The sequence below is a fragment of the Erythrolamprus reginae genome, chromosome 6 (genome assembly GCF_031021105.1).
Source record: "Erythrolamprus reginae isolate rEryReg1 chromosome 6, rEryReg1.hap1, whole genome shotgun sequence".
NCBI lineage: Eukaryota > Metazoa > Chordata > Lepidosauria > Squamata > Dipsadidae > Erythrolamprus > Erythrolamprus reginae.
In genome coordinates this window covers 55826834-55853525 of record NC_091955.1, presented here as the reverse complement: position 1 = coordinate 55853525, position 26692 = coordinate 55826834, and the positions used below count along the sequence as shown (strand labels likewise).

General features: G+C 38.0%; 1 protein-coding gene across 3 annotated transcripts in view; it reads left to right on the top strand.

The window, feature by feature from the left end:
• Positions 1-26692, top strand: part of ATP2B1 (ATPase plasma membrane Ca2+ transporting 1) — a 103043-nt gene that overhangs the window by 51619 nt on the left and 24732 nt on the right. For all 3 annotated transcript variants that reach the window (XM_070755807.1, XM_070755806.1, XM_070755808.1), the window contains exons 4-15: positions 2859-3113; positions 3194-3319; positions 5142-5285; positions 11158-11196; positions 12353-12508; positions 14242-14456; positions 16269-16511; positions 19243-19484; positions 22403-22640; positions 23586-23765; positions 23839-23926; positions 24268-24374. In XM_070755807.1, the coding sequence (XP_070611908.1) occupies positions 2859-3113; positions 3194-3319; positions 5142-5285; positions 11158-11196; positions 12353-12508; positions 14242-14456; positions 16269-16511; positions 19243-19484; positions 22403-22640; positions 23586-23765; positions 23839-23926; positions 24268-24374 (2033 nt within the window). The remainder of the gene's footprint in view (positions 1-2858; positions 3114-3193; positions 3320-5141; positions 5286-11157; positions 11197-12352; positions 12509-14241; positions 14457-16268; positions 16512-19242; positions 19485-22402; positions 22641-23585; positions 23766-23838; positions 23927-24267; positions 24375-26692) is intronic.

Below are 26692 nucleotides of genomic sequence, written 5' to 3'. Positions count from 1 at the left end.
TTTGTAAAACATGCAGAACAAAGGATGAGTTCTTTCTGCTAGCCCAAGGGTAGCCTTTAACATTAATTAAAAATCTAATTGGGTAAATTTTGCTAACTAGCCAGGAAACAAGACAGTGTTTCTTTTCACTTTCATTGTTACTTTTTTATGTTCTTTCTTTTTTGTTTTGTTTTGTTTGTATTTATTCTTTAGAAGTTAATAGGGAGAAGCATTGTTAATATTTCTCAGTAATTACAAGGTCTGGTCCCAGGCCAAGAGAGGATTAAGCTCCAACTTCACTTCCCCCATCCTTGGTCTTAAATTAGAATCTATGTCCTGATTGACATAAACCATATAGCTTAAGTAGTATTTTATGACAGTGTGACTGACTCTATTTGTTTTCTTAATCATTTTTTCCCTATTAGTTGATATCAGACGTTTCTCCTTACATTGCAATATGTTATCCACCCAAAACCTTATTCTTCAGATTTCTGAAGCAGGCCAATTCTAAAGAGTAACGAACAGAAAGGCCTTTTGCATTAGTACAAATATGTTGATAGAATTTTGAATGTAGCTCTTTGGGTTTTAATTCAGTATCTACTGATCCTCACATTTAATAATGCATAAAAGTCTCTAAAACTTATTGAATCACTAAAGAAACAACTTTCTTTCATTGTAATTATACTGAAAAATGGACTATATGTGGTACATAAGAAGGGCTAGCATTTCTGGTAGAGATACCTGCCATGCTCTTTAGTACTGCTTGTTTGTGTTTGATAATCTTGTTTTATTGTTCTGTACCCTAATATGGAGCCTTTCCAACTAAAGAATAATCCTTTAATTTTATGAGAGCCTGGCCAAATGATTACTAGTACAATGGTACCTCTACTTAAGAACTTAATTTGTTCCGTGACCAGGTACTTAAGTAGAAAAATTTGTAAGTACAGTAGAAGCAATTTTTCCCATAGGAATCAATGTAAAAGCAAATAATGCATGCATTAGGAAAGAAGTAAAAGCTTGGAATTTGGGTGGGAGGAGGAGGAGGAAGAAGAGGAAGAGGACAGTCGCTGCCCAGAGCAAAGGGGCATTTCTTTTCTCTGGGCGCTGCAGAGGTTTATTCCCTCTCCAAGTGCCCAGAGAAAGGAAAATGCTTTGTTCACTATAGAATGCCAAAACCTCCTTAAGCGCCACCGAAAGGCTCCTCTGGCAGCCCAGAAAAGCCGGGCTCGGGTTCTTAAGTAGAAAATGGTTCTTAAGAAGAGGCAAAGAACACCTGGTTCTTATCTAGAAAAGTTCTTAAGTAGAGGTACCACTGTATTGAAAACTGAGTAGGATATATTTTTCGAGTAAGTAAATTGAGTAGGAACCAGCTAAATGTTTGTTTATAAGAAATTGTTCAATCCGAAATTAAAGTCAGAGTATCTATGAGTAGTCAGTTTAAAATTATCTATTTATTTGGCTTTTAATCTATTTAAGAACAGGTGTTCTGCAACTTGTGAGAGAACAAATTACTTCCCTATACATTACTTTGTAAGGCTCATTGCTTGGGGAGTTGCTGCCAGGTTTCTGCAGTGTAGGCATGCATGCATACACACCTAAAACCTTTTGAAGCAGACACATCACTCTAGCAAAGTATAGTGCTATAACAGTTGAAGGAGATATGCTTCATTTTCCCTTCTATGTATTGCAAAACATTTATTTTGAATTTCTGAAGATGGTTACAGTTGTAACTGGATTTGAGTTACATCAATTAGAAATAGAAGAGTAATAAAGGATATCCTGAAACATAATGATTGGTTAGGTTTATTTATCTTTACATTTATTTTTCTGAGTACTTCCACATACATAGTTTTGAAGTTTATTTTAGTGCCAAGGGAACAGTGTTGATCCATGTCGTGTTACTTTTATATTGTTACTAAAACATAGTCAGAGTGAATTGTTTGGCCATATAAATTTTCTTAACTAAGTAAATAATTGTTGCAATAATTTTTCTGTGTGAATTTACAGTTTAGATCATTCTGATGAGAGACCAACAGAGGATATTTCTGCCACTTCCCACTTTCCAAAATTGAAAAAAAGTGGGGGGTGAGATGAAACCTTGTATTTAGAACTCGACATATACCAGCAAAAAATTAAGGAGTAGATCTTATCAGAGTGCAAATCCAATACGTTTTATCCCAGTTGCTGCTTTTATAATTTCTGAGAGTATAAATTCCAAATCACAAGAAGAAACATTTGGAGAGCTTGTTCCAAATAGCCTGGTCACCTTATTTATTTCCCAAAAAATTGAGTGATCCTCTGTAACTTGCTCTGGGAATATAGAGTAGCACAACTCAATCTAAGCTAAAGTGCTTAAATTAGACCAAAATAGAATTAATGAGTTAATAAACTGAACTATTATGGGGTTATTTTTGGTGTTTGTAGATTGGGTTTTTGTTTTTCATAAGCCACCCAAATTCACAGAGAGTGTGGGTGGCCATATAAATTTTCATAAACAAACAAACAAACAAACAAACAAACAAATAAATAAATAAATAAAACAAACCATTAAAAAACTACTGAGATTAAACAAGCAGGAAATTCTGAAAATATATTTAAAGGCATGAGAGAACAGGGCAGATGCCCATTTTAAAAAGCCTTACCATAGTTGTAATACAGTAGGTTGTATCAGTGCTACCTGCTAACATGCCTGTATCAGTACTGCCTGTTATAGTGTATGTAATATGAAAGCAACTACTGAATAAACAGATGTATTTATTAGAACATACTCAATATAATGAAGTAATGACTGTATGGATTAAAACATTGCAATTTTGGAATAAACCAGATCAATATGAAAACTTAATATGAAATTTGGATTATTTGTTTATTTTCTGCAGTATGTGGAACAGTATCAGCTGGAGAAGAAGAAGAAGAAGGTGAAACAGGATGGATTGAAGGAGCTGCAATCCTCCTGTCTGTTGTTTGTGTGGTGTTAGTGACAGCTTTCAATGACTGGAGTAAAGAGAAGCAGTTTAGGGGATTGCAAAGCCGCATTGAACAAGAACAGAAGTTTACTGTCATCAGGGGTGGCCAAGTCATCCAGATACCTGTAGCTGACATTGTTGTTGGTGACATTGCACAAGTAAAATATGGTAAATATGCCCATTTATTTTATTGTCATCATTGTAACTTATTATTTGTTTGTTAACTATAGTTTTGGCTTCTGTTTTAGGTGACCTTTTACCAGCTGATGGTGTACTTATACAAGGCAATGACCTCAAAATTGATGAAAGCTCACTCACTGGAGAATCTGATCTTGTTAAGAAAGTGTTGGATCGAGATCTTATGATGCTCTCAGGTGAGTGATCAAATGATAGCTAAGATCTAAGCATGAGAAACGATATTATGGAAACTGAACAAAGTTTCCTACTTGTAGAACTAGGTTTTGTGACACATTGTGTTCCCAGGTGACAGTATGGCAAGAACTAATGTTCTTATATATTATGTATTACTTTTTAAAAACTTCCTTAGGACCAAAATGATAGGTCCTAACAATAGGTAGTATTTCAGACATACAAGCATCCTTTAATGTGATTAGTTTAATTAAACATATGTAACTCTAGCATTCTCTTTTCCCATGAGATTAAATACTTTCTAGAATACAGGTATATTAGAATAGAACATTATTACAAATTATTGATGCTGGGGCCCTCGGGATGTTATTTTTCTGGCCTATCTGCAATACTTAATTGTTTAATACCTCAGTAAGGAAATATATTTGATTTTATCTTCATTGTTTTGGATTACATTTTGAAGCTTCAGGGGAAGGAATTATGTCTCAGAGACACAAAGAGAAACTTTCTCTGAGTCTTGTCTCATTTGGAACTTATAGGAAGTTGCCCTCTGAAAAACATTTAAATAAAGGCATCCAGGTACTTTATAACATATATTTTGTTTTATAGTGCAATCGATACAATTCCAGTTTATAAAAGGAATTAGATATTAGAAGAATTAGGAATTATTTGGGTGTCAGTGTGGATGTGGGATTAGTTTGGTGGATTTGTTTGCTTTAATTTTGTGAGCTGCCTGAATCATTTGTATGAGATACGTGGCTTTGTTTGTTTGTTTGTTTGTTTGTTTGATTTTTATGCCACCCTTCTCCTTAGACTCAGGGCGGCTTACAACTTGTTAGCAATAGCACTTTTTAACAGAGCCATCATATAAATAAATCATAAATGACTTATTTTCTAATATCTAATTCCTTTTATAAACTGGAATTGTATCGATTGCACTATAGAACAAAAAATATGTCATAAGGTACCTGGATGCCTTTATTCAAACATTTTTCAGAGGGCAACTTCCTTCCTATAAGTTCCAAAAGAGTCAGGATTCAGAGAAAGTTGCTCTTTGTGTCTATGAGACATAATTCTTTCCCCTGAAGCTTCAAAATGTAATCCAAAACAATGAAGATAAGATCAATCAAGATTACATCGTTATTTATTGATGCAGGAGACATGTGAAGACTGATTAAATAGTTTTCCATCACAAATGGTAGACTAGTGGTTGCTTGCTGATTGATTGAAGTTAAAATTAATTATAATTTTTCTATCTCTCTCCTCCATTCCTATACATTTATTTAAAGCATCCAATGTCTAGAGGAATTTAAGTATATAAAAAAGTAATAGTGAAAGTTATTGATGTAAATAAGATGTAAGTTTCTTCTGTCTTTCTTACTGCCTTTATTTTGCTTACTATTATTCATTTTATTCGCACTTTGCATTACATGCTTACCATGAAAGAGAATAATACAATAGATATGTCTAACCAATCAATTATCATGCTGAAATTACAATAGAAATAGTTCAAAGCACCAGGAGAGCATTTGACCCCCTTTGTGTCTTCATCCTTGATTTTAAAAAGTATATCTTTTTATTTTTATTGCTGCTTTTGTTGATCTTTGTATATTATTATCATGGATTTAGGTTTTACTAGCAATTAAGCATCTTGGCTTTCTCTCAACTAACCTACCTCACAGGTTTATTGGCAGATATAATGAAAAATAACTCTATGTGAGCTACTTGAACTCTTTAGATTACCAAATAAATAAGCATTAACATTTTCATAAAGCTACAAAATTCACATTGCTTATCCTTAATTCGCACGTGCTTTTTTCATCCTAGGTACACATGTTATGGAAGGTTCTGGAAGAATGGTAGTTACTGCTGTTGGGGTAAACTCACAAACTGGAATTATCTTTACTTTACTTGGTGCTGGAGGGGAAGAGGAAGAAGAAAAAAAGGAAAAAGAGAAAAAAGACAAGAAAAGTAGGCACTTTAAAAAAATTTTTTTATAAATAATAAGTAAATTTATTTTAGAGATAATTACAGATAGATAGTTCATTGTTCATTTATCCTTTATGTAAATTTTGAGTAATATAATTTTAGAATTCACTTCAGCCACTCAAAATAAATTTAAAAACAATCAATCTAATGTTCCAAATAAGCTTCCCCGAGTCTGCGGAGAGGGGCGGCATACAAATCTAAATAAATAATTAATAAATAAATAAATAAATAATTAGTGAGCAATCAGGTTTCGCTCAAATGTTCTTAGCAATATCACTAAAGTAAGAAGTGTTCAATGAGACGTCATTTAATGATAAACATGATAGAATAGTTATTAAGAAGGTCTTAAAAAAATAAATACTGAACTATACTTTATCATGTGGTTTTCATATTCAATGTGATCATACCAGGGATTTATTATACAGTAGTAATGGACAATGATCAAAGTTATAGAACAACCCTTTGGGATAACATGAGATTACGAAAATGCTGCAAGAAAAGAACAAGGACAAAATTGAAGCAAGAACAACATGAAAATTGCATACTAATAAAGTTTTATTAAACCTCACTGGATTAATCAGTTTGAGAAGCAGGAAAATTACTGCATTGAATAATAAGGCATTTCCTTTTTTACAAATGAATAGAATACAATACCTTGTAATTGGGATTTCAGCAATATATTTTAGCAATGTATCTGAAATATTGTAAGCTTAAGAATGACTTTAATTGCATTCCACTGAGTTTTCTTATCACCTCTTCAGAAATTCTGCCTCAACATTTTCCAGCATGGGTGGAGCCAGCATTCAGGATGGGTTGTCCTCATCCACTCAGAATGAGGACCGAGACTGTCTTTTATTGTCAGGACGGACATGGCAAAACTCTGCTCCCATCCTGAATGCTGGATTTCTATATCGCAAGCACACAGACTTCAGCATAGTGAGTTGGGCTTCTTAGATACCACCTAGAGAACCCGAAGATTAAGCAGAACTTTGGCTCTGGCCATTTTTGGCTGGTGTTGAGCCGTGCATGGTGGCATTGACTGTGGAGGTCTGCCATGGCAGTTTAAAATACTCTTCCTTACTGCCACTGCATGGTCTTCATAGAGGGGCTTTGTCTCCATTGCAGAGCGGCAATGGCCATTTCCCCCACCAATTGCAATCTACCTTCACTTGGGGCAGGTGATAGTAGATCACTTGGGGCAGGTGATCAATCACCGAGGTTATCATTCTTGCATTCTGATCGCGAGGGTTTGCAATTGCTTTCTTACCCATCACAAAGAGGACGCGAATCCGATGGAACTATTAGCTTGCGTGTCTCCCGGCAGCCATTTTGCAACTGCACGGAGCCCTGTTCCCTCAGAACTTGCTCAGGAGGGCCAAAGCTGCTTAAGCATACTGCCTATTTCCCTCAGAGATTGGGTGGGCTAGGCTGCTCCTAAATTCAATTTTGCTCCAGAATCTGAACTCATCACTGTAGCGGCCATTTTGAAATCTAATTAGTTTGCATCCATCAAGATGGCTGAGAAGGCCTTGTGAATGACAAACCTTGCAGGAAATGTCTTTAAAAGATGAACCACCCTATTACTGATGAGGATCAGACCCATGCCTTAGGACAACGCTCCTCCAAGCCCATTGGGCTCATTCAGCCACTTCCAAGATGGCTGGAAAGGTGCAGGGACATAGTCCTGCAGAAGATTTGCAATAAATCGGTCAGAGCAATGATGACCCATGATATGGGTCAAGTTCCCCGGGGCTCTGCCAACTGACTGGCTGGGGAGATTGCAGATGATCCCCTGGCATTGGATGCTCCAAGTTTACCAAGATCAAGTCCAGACCTCTGGGGTCCTGCTGGTCTCATTTCTCCTGCAGGCCAGCCTTCCTCTATGGCAGGCCTGGTCCAACCAAATCCCCACTCCAGACCTACTGCAACAGGGCAGCCCCAGGCCCTGTGACCATCTACTATTTTTGACTTGGCCATCATATACCTATTTATTGCAACGGTGGTGTAACAGCAGACTGGCCCCACAGAATTCTGGCTATGTGTCTGAGGCCCAGAGGCTTTTAGTTCCACCTGGCCCAGCCACGTGATCAGGCAGCCCTGATCGCATGTTTGATATTTCTGATGCTGACAGCCAGGATTATTGGGTGGAGAAAGAAAAAAGTGCAGCATTTGAGCTTTCACAGGATGAGGGAATGCCCGAGCTGCAGCAAGACTTGATGTTACCCCTTCAGAGGCCCGAGCTGCAGCAGGACTTGATGTTACCCCTTCAGAGAAGGCCACATCCCCAGGGGTTCATTCTGGGGGATTTCAGAGATTACATTGGAAATGGATTTCATCCCTACTCCTCTGCTGTTCCTGGACACAGAGTCCAGAGACAGTGTTCAGTTCCAGCATCTGGCCCTATTATGTATTTAGTGGACAGAAAATTTTCAATGTGGCTGCGAACCTTTCTGATCTGCTTACTATCCCATCAGTTGACACTCCAGTTCTGGCCCTATATTCTCCAACCTTTATGCCAGGAGAATTGGAAGAACTGCTGAAACCAGAGGACAGGAGAACAGAACAGGCCTTGACAAAAGAACATGAGGTGGCCATATGGGCAGTAAGAGCCTCCTCTACATCCTTTCTTTACCAGGACATCACTCATCTGGTTGTGTCAGATGCAAGACCATATCCCCACCTCCAACCTGAGGGCACAGCAAAATTTGAATAAAGTGTTCACCGCCACCCAAGTTCTGGCAGATGCAATATCAGTGGCGATCTGATGCATGCTCTGGCTTTGCCAGTGGCCCGCAGATATCCACTATAAGTGGAGTCTGATGACAGGTCCAATAAAGGATCAGAATCTGTTTGGGGAGTCCCTAGACTCTGGAAATATATACTACTTCATAGTGCTTTTACAGCCCTCTCTAAGCAGTTTACAGAATCAGTGTATTTCCCTGAACAATCTGGGTCCTCATTTTACCCACCTCAGAAGGATGGAAGGCTGAATCAACCTTGAGCTGGTGGTGAAATTTGAACTGCTGAACTACAGCTAGCAGTTAGCTGTAGTAGCCTGCAGTGCTACACTCTAACCACTGTGCCACCCCAGAAGGGTAACCCTCATCAGGCCTCATACTACCAATGGTTCTTTCGGCCAGCTGATCAGGGCTCCAGTTTCCCTCAGGGTCCAGGTCAGTATGGATCTAGACAGCAGCAGCCTCAAGTTAGATCCAGGAGGGGGAGACAGTTTAAACGTCAATTTAGGGGTGGCTCAGGATCCCATCCCTTCAAGAGACCCAAATGGTGAATGGTATGATGTTCCTCTCTGGCTAGATTTTATTCCATTTGAGAAGAGACCACCCAGGACTCCTGAGTTCAGGAAATAATCTGGTGCAGTCTGTCTCTAGAGTTTCTTCCCCTTCCCCTGAGGTTTTCATCTGTTGCCTGACTTCTAGAGTGCCCTCAGAAAAGGCTCTCATGGTTCCCCTAGAACAACAAGGACAGGGGTTCTATTCTATCCTATTTGTTGTACCCAAAACCTTGGGGGGATGGAGGACAATTTTAGACTTAAAGTGTTTGAACGTACACCTCAAATATTGTAAATTCCCTCTATATCCTGGCCTGCATCCATCGGGGCAACTTCATGGCTTCCCTAGACCTTACTGAAGCCTACCTGCAATCCCGAGAAAACGTCATAATCAGAAATACCTTTGATTTTGTTCTGCAGGTAGGCACTTTCAGTACAGAGCTGTACCTTTCAGGCTCTCTTCTGCCCCAGGGTATTCACCAAATTTCTAGCGGCCCTTGCGACTTATCTTCAATCCCTGCCCATGCTCATCCAGTGTTACCTGGATGATATCTTGGTGCATGCACCTTCTAAAGACCTTGCGCCGCATCATCTCCACGTAACCATTCTAACTCTAAGACAGAACTACTCTCTCTGGGCCCAGCCAGGTCTCAGTAACAGATACCAGGTCGGCCCCCTCCTCCAGGAACAAGTCCTAGATGAGGGGAGCTTTATTAATAACTGACCTGGCATTGAGTAGCAGCAGCCTGAGCCCAGGGTCCGGATTTCGCCTATCATCAGGACCCTGGGTTGAACTCACAGGGCCGGAACAAAGAATTGCTTTTAAGCAATGAGCGCTTGTTCCCTGAGAGTGGCCTACCCTGTGACTCCCACCATATTTACCTCTCCCCAGTAAGACCGGTACCACCCCAGAGATATGCTCCCCCACTTCTCCCGCCCTTGCAACACCAGACTAGGCTGGCAATACCATTCATTTCATTCATCCCAGTCATACTCTCCATTCATTCATACTCAATCATCTGTCCTTAAGAATTAACCTCCCCCTATAAATTAATTAAAATTACAGCAATAAAAAAACATTAAGACATTAAAACATTAATTACAGCAAAAGGTCAGGTGGAAAATATTGCCCCTCCTTCCTTCCCCTTTAATAAGGAGAAATAATAGAGTTCTAGAACCTGGGACCTTCCAAGGGTGCTAAAATCCCTCACGGTCCTCCCTACGAACCCCTGAGGGAAGTGTCGTTCCAACATCTGTCTTACAATGTTACATTTTTGGTTGCCATCTTGACTCCATGCCACATCTCTGAGATATCCATGCTATCTGTTCAGAAAGACCTCTGCGTGTTCCACCTAGACCAGGTACTTCTCCGATTAGACTCCTTGTTTATCCTGAAGGTGAACTCTTATTTTCATTGGTCACAGGAGCTTGTTCTGCCTTCCTTCTGCTCACACTCCACACATCCGTCAGAAATATTTTGGCACTCGACATGAGGAGAGCTCTCCAGATATATATATATAGAGAGAGTGGATCCCTCCCTTCTGTAAGACAGAGGTTGTCCTGGTTGCTTTTCACCATCAATCTTTAGGCTTCTGTGTGTCTTCAACAACCATTGGCCACTGGATTTTTGGTACAATTACCAAAGCGTACAACCTGTGTTCTCTACCTCAACCCTACACTTGACATGCAGCATGGCCTGGGTCACTCAGGCATCCTTGGAAGAAGTGTGTCGCACGGCCACCTGGGCCTCGCCCTCTCAATTTATATATCATTACAAGATTAACATGTACGCATCAGCGCATGCAGCCTTCAGCCAGAGGGTGTTATAGAAGGTAGTCGAAGATATCTCATAGATGGTGTCAGACTGTTCCCACCTGAGGGGACCTAGGGGTTTGGTGTGTCCCATCCTGAATCCTGGCTCCACCCATGATGGAGAAAGTGGCATTGGTCTTACCTGATACACCTCTTCTCATAAAGTAGAGCCAGCATTCAGTCCTTCCCTTAAACAGTCTGCTTGGCTATATTCTAATGTGTGCTTCATCTTGGACTTTGAACTGGTTACTCAGGACTTGTGGTACAGATGGAACTTATAGTTACTGGACATTTCCTGAGTTTTGCCACATCAAGTCTAGTCTTCAGATTCGTCTGCAGGGCAGGTCCTGGCAACAGAAGACAGACACAGTCCTCATTCTGAGTGGATGAGGACAACCCATACTGAATGCTGGCTCCACTTTATGAGAAGAGATATATCAGGTGAGACCAAAGCCCCTTTTAATAGGTTTATTAAGGTTTATTCACTATATTAGTAAACCTAATGTAAACCTTTACTTCTTTTAAACAAAAATTAACCGTTTTGTTTAATGTTGCCTTCTGTACATAATGAATTGTTCATTACTCCTGTAGAAAACTATATGGTTCCATAAACATTCACATTAGATTGTTGCCAATTATTCTCCAAGAAAATGTTTTTTAGCAAATTAATAGGAATGGATATCTCAGTTACAAAAAATAAATTATATAAAGTATTTACCAATTTCTGAAAATGATAACTGTTTTTTGTTTTAGGTAAAAAACAAGATGGTGCTATTGAAAATCGTAACAAAGGTAACAATATGATTTATATTTTTTAAACATTGTTTGTTTGTTTGTTTGAATTTATACACCACCCAACTCCCGAGGAACTCTGAATCAAATATATGTTAGAACAGCTTCTTTATTAGAAATATTCAGAATGCCATAAAAATTTGTCTAAACTTTCAATTTCCCCAGAATTCTTCATTAGTATATTAGGTTTTAGAATATTAGAAATTAGGTTTTTAAAAAGGGTAGTATTTTGAATGAATTCTGTAGAATTCAAAAGTTTGCACAGGTTATTCCAGTTTGTTCTGGTGAAAGTATTACTGCATTAAATTTTCCCTAAAATAACTTCTATGCAAAATGTTCACATATGTAATTTATGATAGTCTTAAAATTACAATATGATATTATGATACTATTAAAATTACAATATGGGAGAACAGAACTAGTAGAACAATAGTTTAAGTATAATAAAGAATAAGATGCCTAACTTGTTGGTGAATATGCTATTTAATAATGATGAGCAAAACGTTTTCTTTTTTAGTGTTGTGCAAATAAAACTTTAGTAGCACTTGAGACAGTATACTCAGTGCAAAATGGATTGCACTGAGTATTTGTATTTGTAATTTGGGGCATAGCTGTTTGGAGTCATTCTGTTTTAAGTTCAATAGACATCCAGGATAAACAGATAGCTTGTTTTAAACACAAAATTATGATATTTTGTGCTTAATATGATTTGAAATGAACTTTTTTACACATGCCTGATTGAAGATCGAAGCTTATTTTTCTGAATAAGTGTTAATGTAGTTCCCCTTAAAACTGTACAAAATTAATCTCATATCTTTTACATGTACTTCAGATTTTCTGCAGCTTATTTAATTTGTGGAAAAACACAATTCAATAAAGATTCATCCAATCTTTAATAGGTGAACTGTCAGGCTATTCTAGCCAATTAAGATTTTTTTCTAAAAGATAGGTACCCTGAAATTATCTACACACCTGATCAATTCTGCTCCCAAGCCATAAGATTCTGTTATATTCAGACCCAACAACAGAAGCAGTTTATTCACTCAGTTAATGAGATTTTTCAATATTCCAAGGTTGTAGTTGATTGTTTTGAAACTTATGATCTGCTCCTGAAGTATGATAAATTGTTTATTCAATTATGTTTTTATGAATTTAGCAAAAGCTCAAGATGGTGCAGCCATGGAAATGCAACCTTTGAAGAGTGAAGATGGTATAGATGGAGATGACAAAAAAAGGAATAATATGCCTAAGAAAGAGAAATCAGTTCTACAGGGAAAACTCACAAAGCTAGCAGTTCAGATTGGCAAAGCAGGTATGACTTACAACAGACTAGTTAGAATAGTTTACTGGCATTTGCCAAACTAATGCTATTTAGTTTGCTGACATTTCAATTTGTGCTGGTGTTGATGTAGTTAACACCTTTGTTTAGGCTTGATTTATAATATTTAAAGTTTGCTTCTTTTCATCAGCTGAAACTTGGAAATTCGACTTCTGTCATTTCTTTGTTTTCATCACATTATTTAAGTATTGTCTTAATGATTCTGACTACAATGTATTGAGTTTGCCATCCCCGTAAATTTTGGTGCTCAAATCAATGTTCATGGAAGCATGTTGTTCTAAAAAAGTTTTTTTACTTTTTTTATTCTAGAGGTGGCATGATTAATAGCCATTGACAATATTTGCATTCCATGATTTTCTAAACAGTAGTTTAGAGCTATAAATAGTGCTGTCTATCAATACTTTTGATGGCAGTAAATCAATAATATTAATTATGTGCTGTATACTGTACTTATTATCTTATTGTCATTTTATCTAAATAAAACAATCTCAAATGTTGTAGCCCATGGGAGTTACTCTAATTCTTTCATCGTGTTACTTCTCATTCATTCATTCATTCATTCATTGAAATTGTATGCTGCATGACTCCTGAGGGACTTTTCTGCTTTTAGTTTCAGCTTTAAAATATACACTAGATCTGAATAAATGTAATATAATGGAAGAGCTTTATTTTCAGTGTTTTTTCTAATGAGCAATACAGAATTTTCCTTTTTCTTAATTGCAACATAATATGTTGACATTCTCATTGAGGTAATATATAAAACTCCAAAATATATTTCTGGATCAGTCATTACCTGTTCAGGCCTCATTAGTGTGTATGTGATTAAGGTTTTTGCACTATAGATTTTGGCACTCTGAAATTATATGTGCCATTGTTCATAAAATTCTAAACTTCAAAGAGACTGTTTTAACATCTTCACAATTTTTCATTACTAATGCACCGGTACTGCACAGGATAGTTAAGGTCTGGCTTTACAATGTGAATATGTGAAAAAGGTCTGGGTATCATTAAGTATCCTTAGTTATCACAATTAAAAATGAATCAGCAATGAGTTATAGCTGTTGAAAAGAAAATGGGGATTCAGTTTATAGGAGCATAAAATCCTAATTGCAGACAGTTATTCATTCACTTTACTTTGCCAGATACCACTTGAAATATTTTATCTAGTTCTGGCACTATAATTTTAAAAAGGTAATGATAAAACTGAAGTAAATTCAGAGAAATCTACCTGTGCTAAAACCTGTGCAAAATTGTTAAAGGAATTGGTTACATTTAGACTACAGAAGAGATGACTGAAAAGGAAATATGATAGCAGTTTTCAAATATCTGAATGGTTGTCACCTAAAAGAGGAAATAGACTTATTCTCTGTTGTTTACAAAGCCAGAACCATATTTGATGGGTTAAAGCTACAAAGAATTGGTGCATGTTATATGTCAGGAGAAATTTCCTGTTTGTATAAGTAGTAGAACAGCTAGTAGAACAAGCAGCCACATGAAAAGGTGAGTTATTCACTGAATCTTTAAACAAAGTCTAATCTGTCAGAGATACTTTACTAAATTTTGGCCTAAGAGGTTATACTAGATTGCCATTAAGGCATCTTCCAATTCTATAAACTGATGAGACTTATAAACTTAGTCCGTGAATGCTATTTAAGACGGTTACTTATATGACAAATAATTAATTAGGTCTCTTTTCTTCATGAAAGGGTTGCTGATGTCTGCTGTCACAGTCATCATTCTTGTATTATATTTTGTAATTGATACCTTCTGGATCCAGAAGCGTCTTTGGCTTGCAGAATGTACACCAATATATATTCAGTATTTTGTGAAATTCTTCATCATTGGTGTTACTGTTTTGGTTGTGGCTGTTCCAGAGGGTCTACCACTTGCAGTAACTATCTCGCTGGCTTACTCTGTAAAGGTATGAGCAAAAAACGTGATTTGGATTGTAATGTTTTAATATGTAATAGTTAAGTATAGGAATTTCCCCCGAAGGAACTATACTTCTGTGATATTTGTTTGAAGTGATTATTTAATAGCTTATTTCATTTATTTTCAAATTTTATATGCCATTTTAATGAAGGACTACAAATAGCTTAAATAGTAGTCAATTATTACCAAAAGCAACAGATCAAAATTTAATACTGTATATGCAAAAAAAACCCCACCACAAACTTTCCCATAAAGTTTGCTAAATAAGGTTCATATTGGAAAGAGTAATGAAATTCATCTCCTGAAAACTCTGCAAAGAAGCAGCATTTGAACTGCCTTCCTGAATATTAACAGGAAGGATGTATCCACCTTAATAGGGTATAGGTGGAAGGAACAACAAAAAGACGATTTCATTGGGTAAAAACTATCTCAGAAAAATGTTATTTCTAAGTAAACTATTCAACTTCTGAATGGACTGGATTTGCAGCATGCCTTCCCTAGCAGTACATATTGGGTAGATTCTACATGGTGAGACTGGTGTCAAAGGTATTTAAGACCAAAGCTGTTTAGAGCTTTATGCATAATAGCAAGCTTCTTGATAGACAAATGCAACTCCTCCAGTAAAGATAGCAGACAGACCAGGCAACTATAGTTTATATTCACTATAAACCTAATTATAGTTATAAACTATATTAACATAGTAGTGTCTGGGACAGCCGCATGTAGACTGGATTCTAGTAGCCCAAGTGAGAAGAGCATAAATAACCATTAGTAGTACTCTCTGCTGTAAGATGGGTCACAGCTGACATTTCAGCCAAAATTTAGCAAATACTTTCATGGTCACAGCTGCCATCTGCTGCTGTACAAGTATAAGAGTTCCCAGATGGAGAACTGGCTCTTTCTGATGGAATAGAACTAAAGATTATTATTATTATTATTATTATTATTATTATTATTATTATTATTATTATTTAGATTTGTATGCGTCCCCTCTCCGAACAGTACAGTATGCTATACGTCAAAGAGAAATGTACAGAAATGACTTTGAGAGTTCCCCTTTTATATGGCTTTTTGCCTTGCTTAATCCCTAGTGCATGTAAGTCTTATGTGCCTATCTAGTAATAGAATGTGATGAGGACTTCAGAGATAAAATGATGGAATTTGATTAATAAAAATCCCTCTTAAGAATGAGCAACGATACAAAGGAATGATAAATTGCAGAAAGTGCTATCATAGCCAAGGGATACAGCCATCTATCAGAACAAAGTGCATTACTTGAACAGATGGGAGCTTCATGATGGAAGTGGGCATGAAGGGAGAGTAACAAGCAGAAGCAGTCAGCTGATTATTCATCTGATCTAATGGCTGGCACTCTTACATTCTAGAATTAAATATAATTTTTACCTGTTTATTTTTTTTAGAAAAGATATGCATGGCCATTTATCTTAGGGCACAACTCTGGGCAGCTCGCCATAATAATAAAATTACAATCTATTAAAAACAACAACTAAAAAAAATCGCTGGCGTCCCATTCATCTTCTAAAACGATGCTTCCATAACTATCTCTAGGCTCCCATTACTCTATCCCAGTGGCTTCTGGAAAACTAAAAGACTGGGAGCTTGCCAGATTCTTTCCAAATGTTACAAATATGCAGTCTACTCCTTTATTTTGTCTGGTATCTCCTGGAAAACCTCCACATTTGCGTTCGTATAAGAAATTCAACCTGGGAAAGATAGTACAAATACTTTCTAAGAATGCCTTAATGCTGTTCAGACTTGATTTTGTCCTTTTTTGAAACAGAAAATGATGAAAGATAACAATTTGGTCAGACATCTGGATGCTTGTGAAACAATGGGAAATGCAACAGCCATTTGCTCAGATAAAACAGGAACCCTGACAATGAACAGAATGACAGTGGTTCAGGCTTATATCAGTGAAAAGCATTATAAAAAAATTCCTGAAGTGCAAGCTATTCCTGATAAAACCTTATCATATCTTGTAACAGGCATCTCTGTTAATTCTGCTTATACTTCCAAAATCTTGGTAGGTATATATTGAAAAGACACATGCTTTAACATTGAACATATTTCCATCCAAACTGAGCATTAATATTTTGTTAATTAAGTATATTTTAATCAATGTTTGTATAAAACTATTTAAATTTAACTTGTTAAAGGTGAATATAGTAAAATTCTTTTTAAATATTTATGTCATATTATAACATCACCTGTACATTAACAAAACATTATTAAATTTACAAGACCTTTCTTGTAATTAATGCAAGTAGTTGATTTTCTTTATTTTAATATGGTGTTGAAAATTAGCATTAAATGTAAAATGCTATATTTACATTTGCTCTTCAAAGATTAACCCATTTTAAATTTATAAAGCATAACCAAACTTTATTCTGGGTCATGTAAACTGATCCTTAGCTTCATTTATTTATTAGCCCTCCCTCCTTGTTTTTGCAAATCAGTCTGTTAGTTTCTAGCCTGGGGCTTTAACCACTAGACCATCTATTAAAAGATGCAAAGAAATGTATATAACATATTCTTAGCATAGATGGGTTTTTCCCTCCAAAAAACCTGGGTTCTGCAAATCCCTGGATGTTTGTGGCTTTTTAAATGGGTTCTGTGGAGCTAAAACATGAACTATGGGTGAGTCCTTTCAGAGAGTTTATTTTCCCCATAATCTTCTGCAAGGGACTAAGGGTAAGCAAATGGGAACATACACAGCCATCTGATCCCAGTACATACACAGCCATCTGCTCCCACCTCAGTACTGTTCTTAGAAATGTTTGAGGGCAATCTTTCAGCCGATTTTAAGATATTTTAGAACAGGGTGTCAAACTCGTGTTGTCATGTCATCACATCACATATCACAACTTTTTCCCCCTTTGCTAAAATGTGAGGGGGTGGCCAGCATATAACATATCTGCAAGCCATGGATTTGACACCCCTATTCTAGAATGTAGGGGGGAAAATGAAAATCCCTGTTATAGAGATAGATTACAAAACACATATTACAAGACCATGTACAGAGAAATGTCCTAAATCAGTGTTTCCCAACCTTGGCAACTTGAAGATATCTGGACTTCAATTCCCAGAATTCCCCAGCCAGCATTCGCTGGCTGGGGAATTCTGGGAGTTGAAGTCCAAATATCTTCAAGTTGCCAAGGTTGGGAAACGCTGCCCTAAATAACTCACCAAACCAAATAAAATCCATGTTTAGCATCTGGCAAATTCTCTGCCGCATCCGCCATCCTATTGCAATCCCAAGATAGGCAGAAAAAACAATTTTGTTGAGAAGCTATGAGCATGGTCAGTAAATTGAATCTGATTTGTGTGTGTCAATTTATGTATGCTTCCACAACTATAAACCAACATTTGTGGTAATACAGTGATCCCCCGTTTATTGCGTCCCCAACCATTGCGAACAGGGTACTTCGCGATTTTTCAACCCGGAAGTCAAAATACCATCTACGCATGCGTGCCCGTTTTTTCTATGGGCACGCATGCGTAGATGGCAACCGGGAGATCAGCTGCTGGGCGGCTTCCCCGGGTCTTCCCCCTCTTGCTGGCATCAGCGAGGAGTTTCCCCACCTCCCACGCAAACTCCTCGCTGCCGCCCGCCCTTCGCCCGCCCACGCCGTTCATTCTCGCCGCTTTCGAGCTGAGTCCTGAAGCGAATTCGCTCCAGGACTCAGCTCGAAAGCGCCGAGAGCCAGCGTGGACAAGCCGTTCGCTGGCGCTGGCTATCGGCGCTTTTGAGCTGAGTCCGGAAGCGAATTCGCTCCCGGACTCAGCTCGAAAGCGCCGAGAGCCAGCGTGGACAAGCCGTTCGCTGGCGCTGGCTATCGGCGCTTTTGAGCTGAGTCCGGAAGCGAATTCGCTCCCGGACTCAGCTCGAAAGCGCCGAGAGCCAGCGTGGACAAGCCGTTCGTTGGTGCTGGCTATCGGCGCTTTTGAGCTGAGTCCGGAAGCGAATTCGCTCCCGGACTCAGCTCGAAAGCGCCGAGAGCCAGCGTGGACAAGCCGTTCGTTGGCGCTGGCTATCGGCGCTTTTGAGCTGAGTCCGGAAGCGAATTCGCTCCCGGACTCAGCTCGAAAGCGCCGAGAGCCAGCGCCCCCCGGACCCCCAACCCGGGTTTGGGGGGCTGCTAGGAAGCCCCCCATGCCGGCGGCAAACAGCCGCGCCGCCCCCAATCTTCGGCTCCTCGCTAGCACTGTGGGAGTAAAAACACCATCTGCACATGCGCAGATGGTGTTTTTACTTCCGCAGCGCTACTTCGCGAAAACCCGCTCGTTGCAGGGGGTCCTGGAACGGAACCCTCGCAACGAGCGGGGGATCACTGTATATGATTATGTTTTAGATCACAATAGCTTCTAACAGTTATGTAATTTAATATAATTAAAAAGACTTCTCATGAGGAAAACTGGGATATAAAAACCTGAAATGATAATAGGTCTATATGTGTGGAGGGGAAGGGTGTGTGACTTATTGAGAAATTATCTCTAGCAATTTCTTATCTAAGATTAAAATACACATTTAATATTGCATGTGGACAAAAATGTCAAAGGTGACTAAATCTTAAAAGTTGCACTTGAAGACAAATGTGTTTCTTGAGAAATGTACTTTCATGGAAACTACATGTAAGACGTTTAGTTTAAACACTGTATTTATAATTCATAAACTGTTTCCAAAAGGTTAAATCCTAAATTATTGTTGCTTATTGAAGCAAATTCCTAGTCAAAAAGATTGCTTTGTCTTTCAGCCTCCTGAAAAAGAAGGTGGCCTCCCTCGCCATGTTGGTAACAAAACTGAATGTGCCTTGCTGGGATTCCTTCTGGATTTGAAACGAGATTACCAGGAAGTTAGAAATGAAATACCAGAAGAGGCACTCTATAAAGTCTACACTTTCAACTCTGTTAGAAAATCTATGAGTACTGTGTTAAAGAACTCAGATGGCAGTTTCCGGATATTCAGCAAGGGTGCATCAGAGATAGTACTTAAAAAGCAAGTTAATTTTTATATTTGGGGATTCTTTGTATTCTTGAAATGGTAGTCCCTGGCATTTAAATAATTCTATTATAGAAATTTGATTAAATATGTGAAAGGGTATTTCATGTAGTTAAACACTGTATTTATAACTTCTCAGTAGCCCTTCAAATTAGAATAATATATTCTATTATTAGAACATTTGCTTTGCTAACAAGGTTGAACAAGCAGTCTTCAAAGTGGATGTAAAGGTGTTTTTAATCTGTACTAACAAGTGAAGGCTTTTGTTTGACATGATGTGGTGTTAGATTAATTCATAAACTATCTTTTTAAAAAGTTCCTTAATTTTAGAAACAGTGGCCATTCCTGCAAGAGGGGATAAAAAGGCTCTGTTTGTCCTCTCCTTAAGAAACCATCACTCAATTCCACCTGCCTGGGCAATTTTTCTTCAGTTTATCATCTCCCCTTTTTAGAGAAAGCAGTAGAAAAAGTGGATATTCGGCCGCTCCAGAGAATCCTGGATGAAATAGATTTCCTGGATCCCTTTCAGTCTGAATTCAGGTCTGGCTATAGGGCAGAGACAGCCTTGGTTGCACTTAAGGACGATATCTGGTGAAAGCAAAAAGGATGTTGTGCAACCATTCTTACCCTTCTTCACCTCTCAGCGGCCTTCAATACCACCAGCCATGGTACCCTTTTGGGCCAGTTTCACAAATTAAGGATTGATGGCACAGTTTTAAACTAGTTCAGTTCCTTTCTCTAAGATAACTCGGTGTTAATAGGGATTGAAAAATCCACACACACACCCAACTACTCATTTGTGGCTTCCTGCAAAACTTGTTACTCTCTACTCTTCTATTTAACATCTACGTGAAGCCACTGGGTAAGATAATCCATCACCGTGAGTTGAGATGTTATCAATATGCTAATGATATTCAGCTCTATATTTCTACATGTGGTGACCCAAGTGACGTTGTTTCTGTTCTCTCGTGATGTCTGGAGGCTGTGGGATCCTGGATAGGGGACAATGAACAATGGTCCACTGGTTGGCTTTGAGTGCACAGAGCCTCAGGATACTGGGCTTTGTCATCTCTGGTTCTCAATGGAGTTGCATTTCTCTATTCAGGCCCAGTTAACAATTGAGGTTCTTCTAGATTCATGTCTCCTGCTGAAAGAGTAGGTAGCAAGGTGTGACTAGGAGAGCTTTTGTCCACTCTGGTTTGTGCACCAGCGGTGACCTTTTCTGGATCTTGACTCTGTACTCAGTTACTCAAGCCCTGGTAATCTCTCCTCTGGATTAATTCAATGCTATCCTTGAAATCCATTTGGAAGCTAAGATGGTTCAAAATGTGGCAGAGAGAGTAGTTTTTGGAGCCCTAGTATGGCTCATATTATACCGCTGCCCAGCGAACTACGTTGGCTACTGGTTTGCTTCCAGGTGTGGTTGGTTATGACCTTTAAAGCCCTTAATGGCATAAGTCCAGGCTACTTGATGAACCATGCTGTCCCACTAAGTCTTTCCTGACCTACCATACTGATGTTGATGGAGAGTGCCCACTGCAGATCCCGTCAATCAAAGAACTCTGACTGCCAGGTTCCAGAAGAGGAGCCTTCTCTGCCAAAGTATCTGCCGTTGGAACGCCCTGCCCTCCAGGATAAGTTCTGTCCCCCAATCTTCTCTCATTTTGCAAGTTGTCCTGGAGACCTAATGGGAGAGTTCACTTTGGAGGTGACTGCTGGATTAATAGCAGACTCAGCAACCACCACCCCTGCTGTCCATCTTTTTTTTTCTTTTTGCTAATCATATTGATGTGTTTTTGTTTTCTTTTTCGTTGGTTGTTTTATTGTTCTATTTTATTTTTACTTACATAGAAACATAGAAACATAGAAGTCTGACGGCAGAAAAAGACCTCATGGTCCATCTAGTCTGCCCTTATACTATTTTCTGTATTTTATCTTAGGATGGATATATGTTTATCCCAGGCATGTTTAAATTCAGTTACTGTGGATTTATCTACCACGTCTGCTGGAAGTTTGTTCCAAGGATCTACTACTCTTTCAGTAAAATAATACTGTATTTTCTCATGTTGCTTTTGATCTTTCCCCCAACTAACTTCAGATTGTGTCCCCTTGTTCTTGTGTTCTTTTATTATTTACCGGAATTACTGCTGAAAATAATGGTATTTCCTGGAAAGCTTTTGCCAGTTTAATTCTTGAACAGTTTCCTTATTGTGCCTTATTTATAGAATCTTGTAGTTAGCTATAGCTGTGAATATACTGCCCAGAGAGAAAAATACTTTTTGAAGGTTTATTCTTCTTCTGTTAATAAAAACATTTGTCAAATAAAATAAGTGTACACCCTTTCAAACAAGCACTCTTCTTTGAAAAGGATGTTTTATACTTACCATTTTTTAATACTATCCACTCTTGGTGACTGCTTAGACCTTCTCGTGGCAAGATTGCCTCCTTCCTATGGCTAAGAGAGTAATTGGCTCACAGTGAACCAGTTTGGTTTTGTGCTTCAATTGGGACTAGAACTCACAGTCTCCCAGTTTCCGTCTTGATATCTTAACTGTTACAACAAATTGGCTCTTATGGCTTAATGTTTTTAACCTTTCGAATATGCATCAAAATATTCTTACTTATGGATATTCTGAGATCATCCCAAACTATGTTAAGTACATTATGAATTCATAGTGATTTAGAACAAATTGCATTTTATCCTTTTCATAGTTTTCCTAACATTCTTCCAATTTCTCTTCAGCACTAAACCCTGGAACACATTTTTCCACACTGTTCAGTGGAGTTAAACAAAATTTCCATAAATTAAAGGGATTTAAAAAAAAACCTTACTAGGCATTGAGAGTGAACTCTTTGAGTTGGAAGAGATTTCATTGACATTCAGAATCTTGAAATGGGTTGTATTTTGTCTGTAGGTGTTTCAAGATACTAAGCGCTAATGGTGAACCAAAAGTATTCAGACCAAGAGACCGTGATGATATTGTAAAAACTGTTATAGAACCTATGGCATCAGAGGGACTCAGAACAATATGTCTAGCATTCCGAGACTTCCCAGCTGGAGAACCCGAACCAGAATGGGATAATGAAAATGATATTGTCACTGGTCTTACGTGCATTGCTGTTGTAGGCATTGAAGATCCTGTGAGACCTGAGGTAGGGCACAATGTCATTCATCATGGTTTGAGGACTTAATAACCATTGATTTAAACTTATCTTCCAAGACTTTCTGGAAATGAGTAATAGCTATTTTTAGTACTGTTTTTGGAAAGTAGATGAACTCCCACATTTCCTTTGTTCTATATTTAAGAATAGTGATTGAATAATATTCACTTTAATAGGCATATATATATATATGTGTATGTATGTATGTATGTATGTATGTATGTACGTACGTATGTATGTAATTTAAAATTGCTTAAATGTCACAGAAGTAGGTTCTTACTCATTAGAATAATTATGAAGCCATTTCTTCAAAATGCAGATGTTATATGTTTTGTGCTATATGATGTAATTTGTATAGTTTTTATTGTTTATATCTGTTGCCTAAGAATTAGGTTTTGCCACAAATTCTTTGTGCATCAATTAAACAGTAACGTCTTCCAGTCTTTTCATTTTGCCCGCACTTAGGAGAATCATAAAATCTTATACTATCTTAATCAGTGAGCTGACTGTCTCAGATGTACCAGACGTTGTATAAGTGCCTTTCTAAGATTTTAAGTTTCAATTTCCAGATTACTTACTTTGTGAATTCAGGGATTGATTCGACCTTAATTCCTAAACATTAGGAGGATACCAATTGCCTAACCGTGACCCTAGGAACATTATAGTCACACATCACAATTAATGTATATCTTTAGGACTTGAAAGAAGAAGTTAGGGATTGATGAATAATAGAGGAAACCTGCATGTCACTAGGAACTGAAAACAATTTCGTGGCACATGATGAAGTATATGTAAAATATATCAGCATTAAATAACATAAAATTATTGACACATACATGGCATTAAATCTTAGTATTTTAGTCAAAAGCAGTTAAGTCTTTTAAAATTAATCATTGCTGAAAAATAATGACATAATTAGCTTTTCCTTCTCCTTAGGTACCAGATGCAATTAAAAAATGCCAGCGTGCTGGTATAACTGTCCGTATGGTTACTGGTGACAATATTAATACTGCTCGTGCTATTGCATTAAAATGTAGTATTTTGCATCCTGGTGAAGACTTCTTATGCCTGGAAGGCAAGGAATTCAATAGACGAATACGTAATGAAAAAGGAGAGGTGGGTATGGCTAATATTATTTTTTTGACTTATGAAAACTTAGTTATGAAATTAATCTGAGCTTTCTTTACAGATAGAACAGGAGCGAATAGACAAAATTTGGCCAAAACTTCGAGTACTTGCAAGGTCTTCTCCCACTGACAAACATACACTGGTGAAAGGTAAATACATTTTCTTTCTTTCTTTTTTTATTTATAAAATTTTATTTATTAAAGAAAGAACAACACCACAGTACAAATGTGTCTACAAGGGTAAATACATTTTCTAACAGCTTTTTTTGCAAAACGGTTTTTCAATAGCTGGAAACGCTCTTGAGAAATAGAAGACTATATCTTACTATGCAGTATAAATATTGGATTTAGATAGACATTTACTCAGTTTCAGTATATGAATAAATAAATTACTGAAATTTGTAATGTTTGTATAATTTGTAACAATATAAATATGTACTATTACAACAGTATAAATATGTACTGTTGTAACAAATACTTGTTGTTTTTAGGAATAATCGATAGCACAGTGTCAGAACAAAGGCAGGTTGTAGCAGTGACTGGTGATGGAACCAATGATGGCCCAGCATTAAAAAAAGCAGATGTTGGCTTTGCTATGGTAAGGAGTTTAACAAGTATTATAATTGTTACTAATAAATGCTTTTATAAACTAAAATGTCTGAGTTATGATATTAACATTATATTGCATATAGCTATGGGCAAAGCAGAATTGATTTTCTGATCAGAATTGATCAGCACCTAAAAACCAGTAACTTATTGGACCCAAACCAACATGGCTTTACTGAAGGCAAATCATGTCAGACTAATCTCATTGATTTCTTTGACTATGTCACAAAGGTGTTGGATGAAGGTAATGCCATGGATAGTGCCTATGTGGACTTCAGCAAAGCCTTTGATACAGTTCCACATAAAGAGCTGATAGATAAGTTAATGAAGATTGGACTTAATTCCTGGATAATTCAGTGGTTTTGCAGCTGGCTGAAGCATAGACATCAGAGGGTTGTTGTAAATGGCGAGTATTCTGAGCAGAGACTGGTTACAAGCGGCGTGCCACAAGGTTCTGTACTGGGTCCTATTCTTTTTAATATCTTTGTGAGTGACATAGGGGAAAGTTTGGTAGGGAAGGTTTGCCTATTTGCCAGTGACTCTAAAGTGTGCAATACGGTTGGTTGTTGGAAGCATCTGTAGTATGGCAAATGATTTAGCTTTACTAAATAAATGGTCAAAGCAATGGAAACTGCAGTTTAATGTAAAATGTAAAATGATGTACTTGGGGAAAAGGAATCCTCAATCTGAGTATTGTATTGGTAGTTCCACGTTAGCAAAAACTTCAAAAGAGAAGGATTTAGGAGTAGTGATTTCTGACAGTCTCAAAATGGGTGAACAGTGCAGTCAGGTGGTAGGGAAAGCCAGCAGAATGCTTGGCTGCATAGCTAGAGGTATAACAAGCAGGAAGAGGGAGATTGTGATCCTGCTGTATAGAGCACTGGTGAGACCACCTTTGGAATACAGTGGTACCTCTACTTAAGAACGCCTCTACTTAAGAACTTTTCTAGATGTTCAAGATTTTTTTGTCTCTACTTAAGAACCATTTTCTACTTAAGAACCCGAGCCCCGAAAGAATTCCCAAGAAATTTGAGAATGGCACGAAGGTCTGGCCAGTTTCCTGCCATTCCCCCTTTAATCCCAGCCATCTGGGCTGCCAGAGGAGCCTTTTGGTGGCGCTTAAGGATGCTTTGGCAGTCCAAAGCGAATGAAGCATTTTCCTTTCTCTAGGCGCATGGACAGGGAATAAACCTCTGCCAGCGCCCAGAGAAAAGAAACACTCCCTTCGCTCTGGGCAACCGAGGAGTCACCACAGTGAAGGAAAGGCACCAGCTACAAAGCGAGCGAGCGAGAGGAGAGGGGAGCTCTTCAGCATGGGAAGGAAGAGGCAGCAGGTTGCAGCAGCAGCAGCCAGTGTATGGAAGACAGTGTACGGGAGGCAGCCTCGCGCTGGGTATATTGGAGGTGCATGCTCCTCCTTGCCACCTCAGAATCCCTCTTTTTTTTTAAGCCTTATAGTTTTGGATTTTTTTGATTCCCCTCACATTCTTCCTTCGGCAGCGACTGTCCTTTTCGTCCTCCTCCTCCCACCCAAATTCTGAGTTTTTATTTCTTTCCTAGTGGGTTTGCACACATTATTTGTTTTTACATTGATTCCTATGCGAAAAATTGCTTCTACTTAAGAACATTTCTACTTAAAAACCTGGTCACGGAATGAATTAAGTTCTTAAGTAGAGGTATCACTGTACTGTGTTCAGTTCTGGAGACCTCACCTACAAAAAGATATTGACAAAATTGAACGGGTCCAAAGAAGGGCTACAAAAATGGTGAAAGGTCTTAAGCATAAAACTTTATCAGGAAAGACTTAATGAACTCAATCTGTATACTCTGGAGGACAGAAGGGAAAGTGGGGAGTCCTTGGAGAGGGTGGCATACAAATCTAATAAATAAAAATAAATGATTGAAACATTTAAATGTTAGAAGGTTTAATAAGGTTCAGGAGGGAAGTGTTTTTAATAGGAAAGTGAACACAAGAACAAGGGGGCACAATCTGAGGTTAGTTGGGGGAAAGATCAGAAGCAACGTGAGAAAATATTATTTCACTGAAAGAGTAGTAGATGCTTGGAACAAACTGTCGGGATGGAGAGACCCCCTTACCTTAGACAAGGCGCTCAGCCCGTGAGGAGTGAGCCGGGAGCTTCCAGAGTAGATGGATATTGAAGTACAGACAAGGCATGTTCGAATGAACAATTAGTTTTTATTAGAAAAGTATAAAAACAATAAAAGTCTGAAGAGACATAAAAAGCACATCCTCTGGCTAAGGATGTACAGAGGAAAGATGTCTCCTAATTAAGGACAGCCCTTCTTCAA